Here is a 10,534-nt window from a genome sequence, read left to right on the forward strand (position 1 = left end):
ATCTCCAGCGCCACAATGGCACGCATACCGCAGACCGGCCACACCGCTGCGCCAGCTGCGACAGTAGCTTCCAGCGGACCGACGTGCTCAAGCGACACCTGCGGACGTGTCCTGGTAGGGTCTCAGATGCGAGCCAGACGACCGGACGGAAACGGTCCTGTACCAGGTGCATTCGGCTGAAGAAAGCTTGCAATTCAGGGCATCCGTGCCAGCGGTGCTTCAGCCAGGGGGTGCACTGCTCCTATTCGGATAGCGCTGTTGTCCATCGTAAGAAAAAGGACGATTCGCAATCGCTTGCTCACAGTGATGCGCTCGATATGGGCTCGGAGATGGGCAGTTTCGAGGCCGATGTCCTATCCACAACGGCCCTCCAGATGCCCTTGCCCGATCCTGACCTGCAGCTCGGTGCCTTTATGCCCAATCCCTCAGATACTCCCTTCTTCCCAGAGGGACTCGACTACTCTAGCCTCAGCTGGCAGGACTTCCTCACCATGACGACCGAGAGCGAGACCCTGCGAACGCCGCCCATGGAGGCCAGCTATGCGCCCTCGCTGCGTTTCCTTGATCGATTCACCAGCAATACCGGTTTTGTGGACAGTTTCGACTGTGGGACCAGATACCAACGAGAGCAGATGCTCTCCTGGTCACAGGAAGATTCGTGGACCTGGCTGGACGACTCCCTCTCGCTCAAGACCCATCAAATCCTGCTGCTCGTGAAAGAAGTGGTCATGATCAAGCCGCGTAATAGCGCAGTGACGCTCGACTGGTCGCCGGTCCTAGAGCAGATGTGCCTGCAGTTCTTTTCGCCATCGAACTTGCGGAAATATCTGCAGTCATACTGGGCGATATGGCATCCACATGTGAATATCGTCCACCGACCGAGTTTTGACCCTGTAGACGCGAAACCGTCCGTACTGGCCACGATGGCACTCATCGGTGAGCTGGCCTTCCCCCTCCCCCGATTTTCCCTCATTATCGAGGCGTTACTGAATGTGTGTATAGGAGCATGCGTTTCCCCTGACCCGTCAGACAACGAAAACGCCCGAATGTGGTTCAACTGCGTCGAGGAGCTGGTCTTTATTGACGAGGACTTCAACAGCGACTTGTCATTCTTCTCGTCGGCAAAAATATCTGCTCATCGAAATAAGATACAGGCGCTCCAGGCTGCGTACATGGTTTGCCTGTACCAGACATGGGAGGGCAATGACGCGAGTAAGCGTAGAGTGCGTCGCAACCGGTTCGCGACGCTCGTCTCAGTAAGCTCCCCGGGAACTTTATAAGGTGGCGGGAATTGGATAGCAGGACTGACATTTGAGCAGACAGCGAGAGATATTGGGATCCCCATGGCAAGACACTTGAACTATAGCCAACAGACCAGATCTGAATTCGACTGGCGAGAGTTTGCCGTTCGTGAAGAGTTCGTGAGGTGCGCAAGCCCTGCTGTTGCCCACTTATCAATCTATACATCCTCATCCCTTACGACAACTAACCTACCTTATTAGGGTTCTGACATGGACATTTTTGCTCGACACAGCCTTCACCATCTTCAACAATCTCCCGCCGCGGATGGTGATTAAAGAAATGAAGATCCACACTGCCCTTCCAGAGGCGTGCTTCCAAGCAATGAATGCAGATGAGTGCTACGAGAAGATCCATCTTTTCCTGCCGTCGGAGAGCCTCTACTGGAAAGTGTCTCTTTGTAGTGCGTTTCAGACCCTCTGCAGAGAGAGTCTAGAGGTAACTGTCCGTGACGCCCTAGCGGGGTTAGGACCATTGAACTTGTTCGCTCTGACATCGGGTATGAGCCCACCATTCCTGCTGCAGTTATCACGAACTGTGTTAACCTAAACTGATCTACCGCAGCTATTCATTCTCTGATCTTTCAGTACCGGAATTCGTGGGGCTCCTTGCAACTCTCCTCGCCTATTCACAATGCTTTGAGCAACTGGAAAGCCGTCTGGCAGCAATTCACAGCCGCCCTTGTACCGGGGATGTCTCCTCACGTCACGGTAGACCACAATCATATCCGGCCAGACCAGATGTGGAAGCGCGTTGGTTTCTTTAGCTACTGCCCCGAATACTGGCTGCTGGCGAATCTCATGACAGACAAACTCACTCCACGAAACGCGGCAGGGGAAGCTGCAGCACAAGGGTTGGAGCGGTCTGAAGACGGGCCCTTGGATTCGTTCTTGAACAAGTACGATCAGACGAGTATGAGGCAGGTTAACGATTTGATCCTCAGTTTGTCCGATTTTAGGCTTGCGGGATGAGCCATTCTTGTATAAAGTCGGCTATATCAATCGACTCATATTACAATAACCACAGGCCCGACTCAGCCAGTGAGCTCAGAGTCCTTGCATCTTATTCATATGCCATATTGTGTCACCTATGGGCCACGATCGTGTTGATCCTCCCACCCTCCCACCCCGCTCCGCTGCCGCGCCTTCTCCCACCCGCTCCCACCCCCATTTCCGACTTGAGTCTGAACGGGGTATTTCGCTGGTCGATCCGGTGTGCTTGGTAGTTCCAAGCTAACGGGCCCCTGGTAACAATGGGAGAGACCCATGGACATAAATATTGAAACAATATCCCTCTCCGGTGTTGGGTCCTGTGCCTGCAATCCATCCCACTCCAACCACTCCCTCAGGAGTTCATATATTCATCTCTCTTTTCTATACTCCTTTGCCCGATACATGCGGCTCTCACGATGCTCCCATTGACACCAATCCTGGCTATCGCCGGCCTCCTGGCTCTCATCTTCCGGCTCTCCCTCATCGGCCGTCGGCCCAAAAACTACCCACCGGGCCCTCCAACGCTCCCTCTGCTGGGCAACATCCATCAGGTCGGATAGCCTCATTTCAGCAACACGGCAGGCATAGCATGCCGGTCAAATCATATAGGCTTGCTGGCTAACAAGCACTGCGAACAGATGCCCTCCCGCGACGCCCATCTACAATTCGCAAAATGGGCCAAGGAGTACGGGCCGATATACAGTCTTATGCTGGGCACACAATGCCTGATCATCCTCTCCAGCGATGAGGCAGTCAAAGAGCTCCTCGACCGACGGAGTGGAATCTACTCGCACAGACAGGAGATGTATACTGGGCAGCAGCTGTGCAGCGGAGGGCTGCGGATGCTTATGATGGTATTGTCTCAATTGGTCACTTTACAATTAGGGCCTGCTAACAAGGTGATTTCAGGGTTATGGACCAACCTGGCGAATCATGCGCAAAATGGTTCACGGGCTCCTTAATGTGTCAACAAGCCGCAACTACATTCCTTATCAAATGCTCGAGAATAAACAGATGCTCTACCAATTCCTCACCGAGCCAGATGACTTTCTCAAGCATATCCGACGGTACTCCAATGCGCTGACAACAACCATGGTCTTCGGGTGGCGTACTCCTACCTATGAAGATCCAAAGATGAAGCAGCTCTTCGACGGCTTCTCCGAGTTTGCGGAGATCAACCAGGCCGGTGCGGCGGCCTTCTTGGACTTTTTTCCATTGCTGCAAAAGCTACCCGATTTCCTAGTGCCGACGAAGCGCAAGGCAAAGGAGTTGCATAAGCACGAGATGGGCCTGTACAAGGGGCACTGGATGAAGGCAAAGGAAGAAATTGAAGCCAAGAACATCAAACCCTGTTTCTGTCAGGGCATGTACGAGGTACAAAAGAAGGAAGGGTTCTCAGATGACCAGGCGGCGTACATATCTGGTACGCTGCTGGAGGCGGGCTCGGATACAACTTCCAGCACGCTTTACGCATTCGTCCAGGCGATGCTGCTGTATCCTGAGATTCAGCGCAAAGCCCAGGCTGAGATTGACCGTGTTATCGGTCCGGACCGATTGCCGGTCATGGATGACCTCGCCGACCTCCAGTACATTCGCAGTTGCATGAAGGAGACCCTTCGCTGGATGCCAACCACTATCCTCGGAGCCGTTCCTCATGCCGTCACCCAGGATGACAGCTACATGGGCTACTTCATCCCCAAGGGTGCTGGTGTCATGAACAATGTCTGGGCCATCCACCACGACGAGAAGCGACATCCCAACCCGCGACAGTTCAACCCAGACCGGTATAAAGACGACACACAGAGCCTCGGTGACGCAGCTGCTAATCCAGATGCCTCCAAGCGCGACGCTTTCACTTTTGGTGCCGGGCGCAGGATCTGTCCAGGCATCCATGTTGCGGAGCGCAGTCTGTTCTTGGGAATGAGTAGAATTCTGTGGGCGTTTAACATTTCGCCGAAGAAGGACGCAAGTGGCAAGGAGATTATTCCAGACCAGGAACGCTTGACACAGGGATTTGTTTGTATGCCAGAGGAGTTCCCTGCAACTATCACGCCTCGGGACGAAAAGAGGGCAGAGATGGTGAGGAACGAGTGGAGGCAGGCTGAAAAGGAACTGGATTCGGAGACGAAGCAGTGGGTAGTCGCCCCTGTCGATATCAAGATTTGAAGAGGTACTTTTACGTGGATAGTCATGCAATATACCATCATCATTCACTAAAACTTAGCCACATGCCCATCTCCTCTCAGTATCTTCAAAGTTTTACCAACAGCAGCTTGGCCCTGCTCTATGGCTCCGTCCACGAACCCCCTCCACCCATCCGCCCAGTCTGCACTTGCAAAGACAACTCTCCCATGACTCTGCTGCAACTCGGCCAGGTACTTGCTTGCACTTTTTGGCCCCCAGCAAGCCCAGACACCTTTGACAAAGGGGTAGTTCATCCAGTCGTGGGTCGCGTATGCCTCAACGGAAACACCCGAATTAACATTTTTCTTGAACTCGCTGATAATGTGCTTTGCATCCTTCTTGTCATTCAGCTTGCCGTTGAACCCGAATCCGATGCACCATGTGCCTGACGGGCCCGTCGGCTGAGTTCCATTATGGTCCGAGAAGGCGAAGACGAAGCTCGAGTGGGCGGAGTCACTGCTCGTCCAGAACCAGCCTGGTAGGGTCTCGCAGAGTTTGAAGTGAATCTTTGCGCCTTTGTTAATATGACCTTGTGCTATTGCAGCTTGTCGGAGGGTAGAGACGGGGGGGTTGAATCTAATATCGGCAAGGCAGTTCCTAACGGAGTCAGCATAGTTACATATCAAGAAAAAGGTTAAGGCGTACAATGGAACGGTTGTTATAATAGCTTTTGCAGTGAATATCTGTCCGCTCCTCGTTGTAATCTGGGCACTGTTCCGTAGATTATCGATCTCAGACACGGCAGTATTGAAGAGCCTTTCCCCTCTGTATTCGTCTAAGATTGCTGCCGCAAACGATGTCATACCTCCATTTGCAAGTTTATAGACGCCAGCCTTTTCAAAGATTGCACCCATGCTATGGCCGCCAAGCGCATACCAGCGCAGGGCCTCCACAAACCCGATGTGCTGCCCCGGCGCACTGCCGAATGTATTGACATTAGACTCGAGCAGCTCCTTGCCCCACTGAGGTAGCTCTGTCAAAGCATCCAGTCGGTCTCTCACGATAAGATGGTCATATTGCTTCCCGGGGGCAGGCTCACGTAGGGGGTCGTGCGGGAGAGAGCCCTACTATCCATCCCATCGATGGAAAAGACCTTTTGTGCAACCTTTCCCAACACATCACCAGATCCTGGTATTGACAGCTCTGCGGTTCTCCCAGAGCCGGGCTTGAAAGCCTGTCTTTCCGGCGTAATCATCCCTGCGGATGTCTTGAGATTGCGGTGCAGATCGTACCGACGAAGCTCCGCATAAAGATGAGGCTGCTCCCAATGCACCCAAGTCCTCCCATCTCGATCTCCTCGTCAAGTACCTTGGCTGTCCAGGTACGGCCGCCAATACGATCTCGGGCTTCGATGAGAAGCACGTTCAAGTTGTGCTTCTGGGAGAGGTCGCGGGCGGCTATGAGGCCCGCAAACCCGGCACCGATGACGATAACGTCGTATTGCGCCTTAATCCCTGATGCCGGAGTGCTCTTCTGCACGGCATCGGTGATCAGGCCCTCAGTCGTGCTGGTCGGAGTCCACATGTAGCCCTCCTTCGTGCGTGGCATTTTGCTGTTATTAGGTACGGAAATGCTAAAACCACAAGCTAGTAGTGTTCTATCAAGACCTCGCAATCCCGCTCACGGTTCTTATACGTGCAAGCCAGTCTGGCATGAACGAGCTCGGAAATCATGTAGTATTCCGAAAGGCCAGGCTAAGCACTGATAAAGATCGCTGCGCTTCTTCAATTGGGCAATGGAGATTGGGGCATGTGATTAGGCCAATCGCATCACTGCCCTCAACGCACTTTTTTGCCATATCAGGACGGGCCTCAGTATCTGACGCCAGACGCAGCATGCGCTCTGAAGTGCCTTAAGGCATAAGAAGGTCCCTATCAGCGGAACATTGACTGCGCGCAGTCTCCGCATTTCGTGCACCTAGATTCTTGATTCGTTCGCCCCCAGCCCGTCACTCTGGGCAGAGATAAGGAACAGAATCTCCTGGTATCGGAAAGCCCGGTGATGTAGCTATGCAGCAGCATAAAGCTACACATACTTCCCTTCATTCTTGACAAGCACAGTTCCTCAACACCATTTCACAGACTCGAGCTCTCTCATTATGGATTCCGATACCGTAAAAAGTCTCGGAGTATTGCCTGTCGAGATGGAGCGGAGCAAGAGCCGCTGTGAGGGTAAGATGTTCGAGGTAAAGATAAATCACCAATGTTGAACCATATCGCCGTCTATGATGGCTGGCTGAGTTTGTTTCTGCTGTAGAAAGGGTTTTCTCGTCTTACGATTCTTTCCATGACTGTCGTTCGCATGGCGACATGGGAAGCGCTGTCCAGGTACACTGAGCGTCCCTAGCTAATGATATCCCCCTTTCTAACACTGTGACAGTACGATGTGTCGGCATTGGTTAGTGGAGGACCTGTATCATTGGTCTACGGATATCTACGTAGGTTTTTCTATGCTCGTCTCAAACAGCCCGCTGACCGGTAAAGTGGCGGTAGTAGGGGCTTTAGCAACTGCTGCATCGCTAGCTGAGCTGGCCTCAATGTAAGGTGTCAGACCTAATATTGTGTTCACCAAGATCTGATAAAGCAGGTCCCCGACTGCCGGGGGTCAATATCATTTCACTGCCATTCTGGTGCCGCAGAAATTCCGAAACGCTCTAAGCTGGACTGTTGGCTGGATGGGTATGCTAAGCCCCATTTTGCGCAGTCAAGGTTCTTCGCTGAGAACAGATTTTACCTACATAGGCACGTTCGGATGGATTTCGTTCGCAGCGAGTGCCCCATTTTTTGCGGCAACAATGCTTCAGCGGTCCATAGTTCTCAACTACGAGAGCTACGGCATGGAACGATGGCAGTGGACCCTTATATGATGGCCCTCGTTGTGCTCAAACAGCAATCAATATCTGGGGTAACCGTCTGTTGTCCCTGGTGGAGAGCATGTCTCTGCTAATTCATGTCTGTGCCTTTATCGCTATCTTTACGGTCCTGTGGGTTTGTTCTCCTGACAGGCATTCTGCCGAGTTTTTCTTCACTACATTTCTGAATAGCTCCGGTTGGTCGAGTGATGGAATAGCATGGTCAATTGGAATGCTCTCCAGTTGCTATGTTCTAACGGGTATTGTCATCCTGTATCTCTGGCATGTAGTACGGGGCTGACTTTGACTGAGTAGGGTACGACGGCGCGATACATACCGGCGAAGAGATGACATACCCGGCAATGGAAGTCCCATTCTGCATGCTAGGCTCGGTTTTGCTGAATGGGGTCATGGGGTTCGCCTTCATGATTGCCCTTTTATTCTGCATGGGAGATATAGACGAAGGCCTGAGCAGTCCTACAGGGCACCCATTCATCGATATGTTCCGGGGCGTCACCAAATCTCGAGTGGCCAGTAGCGTGATGACTCTGGTCGTGATAGTGACTGCTCTGCTGGCTACGATTGCGTTGATTGCGTCGGCTGCCAGGATGGTATGGTCGCCTGCGCGAGATAAGGGTGAGGTTCCCTCATATCAGACAGATAAATGCATTTTTATCTGACAGAATTCCCTGCAGCACTCCCTTTTCAGGATCATCTTGCCAAAGTTCACCCTGACACCCAGATGCCGGTCAGAGCGATCCTAGCCACAAGCGGTCTCCTTGCTCTTCTGGATGCAGTCAACATTGGCTCGACAACGGCGCTGAATGCAGTAATATCACTCGCTGTCCTAGGCTTACAAATGTCGTCATTTCGCTAGCCGATCAGCTAGGCACTCAAAACACTAAAATCCCAAATCCCATCGTCGGCGCTTGGTTCCGTATAGAGAAGAGCCTGTATCCATTACCCCAGCGTACGAGTATGACTAGATTGCTATTTAGTTAAAGGTATATATACTACTTGTACCCATACCCTAGATATCTAATCATAGGTTGATGGTTTTTAGGGGAGTTCAATTTTCGCGACGAGACTGGCAACACAGCAACAGTAAAGGCAGGCGACCTATTCTTCCTTCCTAGGGGGACGACCATTACCTTTTCGTCCGATAGTTATGGGCTTGCTGTCAAGTGCCGGACGCAGGCGCTGGCTAAATTATAGAGGCAACAGTGGATGAGTCAGGACTCTTTTCGCATATACAATCGCCGCACCATACTAGAAGAGTATGTCGCTGTCAATTCATCATTTGCAAGAATGATGATATATGTCACACGGAATTTATAACAGTAAAAGAAATCAAGTATATCCAAACATAGATCCATCGTACCCAGGTCTGGCCTGATATAAACAAATGATATAAGCTCAATGTGATCACGATCCAAATTAATCTTTTCTGAGCAAAGCAGACAACTTCCACCTCAAGCTAGGTAGAAACGAGGAGATCTATTAGCTCCGGTATCTTGACGTCTTAGAACCCTTATTGATTGTACATGGAGCGGTCTTTCCAAGCGGACATGCAGAAGCCATCGATACACCGTAAGTTTTGCTAGAGGTGCCTTCTTCTACTCTTGTGCTCTTTCTAGCGCGAGAGTCTTATCGGCATTCTGTGGCTCGCTGTATTACTTGGAATTGGATCAGGCCGACCTGGTTGCGGCCGCCTCTACGCGCAACCCCCCTGCCCGCAGGCGGTTGGCGAGTTGTCTGCCTATTGAACACAATATATTCGAGACTCACTCAAGCTGTCTTCTAACATTTCCACTAAGTTAGTCTATAATAGAGGATAGAGGTGTCCTACGTTCGTTGACACTGTTCTTGTCCTGCACTGTATTGGTAAGGCAGGCCAATACAACTGCTGTAGCACAGGGTTCATGTCGGCCGAGAAGGCTGTGCCCTACAGGCTGCGGATATGCAATGCTTTTTTGATTCATGCATATACCCTGCCTATATAGCAGCCCAATAGGCTACTGTACTATCTGCTAGCTCTCTTAGCCCGGCTAATTCGGGCATTCGGCTTCGAAGGCCTGCAGACAGCCTATGCATGATTACTCTACTGCATCAGATGCCCATTCAGTGTGACCTACATAATCAGAATTGGAATGATGAATAATGTATGATTTGTAAACACGAGTATACATTGTCGATTTGATTCCATACATGGTGTTAACGCGCAGTAGCTATAAAGATCATGATTTCTCCCGACGGCCATCATCAATCAACCCTCAGAGAGCGAAAATAAGAGTGAAGCGCGCATTCAGCAGGAATGGACACTCCTACCCCGCCAGCAACACCAAAAGACCTCAGCGGTCTAATTGAACGCCGGTATCAGGACGGTCAATCCTTACATATCTCCAATCAATCCGTCCCACAAACGATCTCAACAATTCTCGAGCACCGGTCAATCCGCGCATTCCTGCCTACGCCACTTCCACCCGGGACACTCGAAACACTTATTGCTGCCGGCCAAAGTGCTTCCACCTTCTCAATGCTGCAAACCTGGTCCGTCGTCGCAATCCATGACCCGCAGCACAAAGACGCCGTCGCGCGAGTCTCCGGAAACCAAGACTTCATACGACAAGCGCCGCTATTCTTGATCTTCTGTGCAGATCTACACCGTCATGCAAACGTAATAGACAAGTACAGAACGGCCGGAAAGCCGCTCGAGAAGATCGATATGCTGATAGCAGGTGTCGTTGACGCCTCAATCGCGGCCGAAAATGTCGCCATCGCAGCTGAGTCGCTTGGCCTGGGAATCTGTATGGTGGGCGGAGTCAGAAATAACGCTGAGAGCTTGGTCGAACTACTTCATCTCCCCGAGAAGACATTTGGAATTGTCGGGTTGGCTGTTGGGTATGCGGACCCGACAGCGCATGAGGATATCAAGCCGCGGCTGCCGATGAGGGAGATACTCCATTATGAAACCTGGGATAGCAACCAACAGCGGCAGGACGAGAATGTGGCGATGTTTGATGACGTGCTGAGCAAGCACTACGCACTTCATTCGATGCTTGGTCGGAAACCATGGAGTAGATTTGCTGCCGAGTGGAATGCTGATGGGAGAATGGACGGGAGGGATCGTATGAGGGGCTTGTTGGAGCGGCAGGGGTTTGGTCTGAATTAGATCTGTACAATGCCCCTTGGTATTTGCTAACTCTCA

General features: G+C 51.7%; 5 protein-coding genes across 5 annotated transcripts, besides 1 other annotated feature; 3 read left to right on the forward strand and 2 right to left on the reverse strand.

Annotated features, from left to right (window-relative positions):
* Positions 1-10,534: part of a sequence feature (contig 1.151 1..72894(1)) that runs on past both edges of the window.
* ANIA_08357 (uncharacterized protein) lies at positions 16-2,270 on the forward strand (the record flags this gene model as incomplete). Its single annotated transcript, XM_676534.1, has 6 exons — positions 16-166; positions 199-936; positions 1,003-1,256; positions 1,374-1,426; positions 1,503-1,798; positions 1,864-2,270. 6 exons carry the CDS (start codon positions 16-18, stop codon positions 2,268-2,270), a joined length of 1,899 nt encoding a protein of 632 aa, XP_681626.1.
* Positions 2,708-4,457, forward strand: ANIA_08358 (protein CYP530A3; the record flags this gene model as incomplete). Its single annotated transcript, XM_050612119.1, has 3 exons — positions 2,708-2,842; positions 2,930-3,145; positions 3,201-4,457. 3 exons carry the CDS (start codon positions 2,708-2,710, stop codon positions 4,455-4,457), a joined length of 1,608 nt encoding a protein of 535 aa, XP_050468073.1.
* ANIA_08359 (flavin monoamine oxidase family protein) lies at positions 4,512-6,023 on the reverse strand (the record flags this gene model as incomplete). Its single annotated transcript, XM_676536.1, has 6 exons — positions 4,512-4,540; positions 4,708-5,072; positions 5,121-5,250; positions 5,281-5,448; positions 5,544-5,672; positions 5,708-6,023. The coding sequence occupies 6 exons, from the start codon at positions 6,021-6,023 to the stop codon at positions 4,512-4,514; spliced, it is 1,137 nt and encodes a 378-aa protein (XP_681628.1).
* ANIA_11602 (uncharacterized protein) lies at positions 7,423-7,753 on the reverse strand (the record flags this gene model as incomplete). Its single annotated transcript, XM_050612120.1, has 2 exons — positions 7,423-7,572; positions 7,664-7,753. 2 exons carry the CDS (start codon positions 7,751-7,753, stop codon positions 7,423-7,425), a joined length of 240 nt encoding a protein of 79 aa, XP_050468074.1.
* On the forward strand, positions 9,641-10,498 carry ANIA_08360 (NADPH-dependent oxidoreductase; the record flags this gene model as incomplete). The annotated part of the gene is made up of 1 exon (XM_676537.1): positions 9,641-10,498. One exon carries the CDS (start codon positions 9,641-9,643, stop codon positions 10,496-10,498), a length of 858 nt encoding a protein of 285 aa, XP_681629.1.

This window comes from Aspergillus nidulans, chromosome V (assembly GCF_000011425.1).
Source record: "Aspergillus nidulans FGSC A4 chromosome V".
NCBI lineage: Eukaryota > Fungi > Ascomycota > Eurotiomycetes > Eurotiales > Aspergillaceae > Aspergillus > Aspergillus nidulans.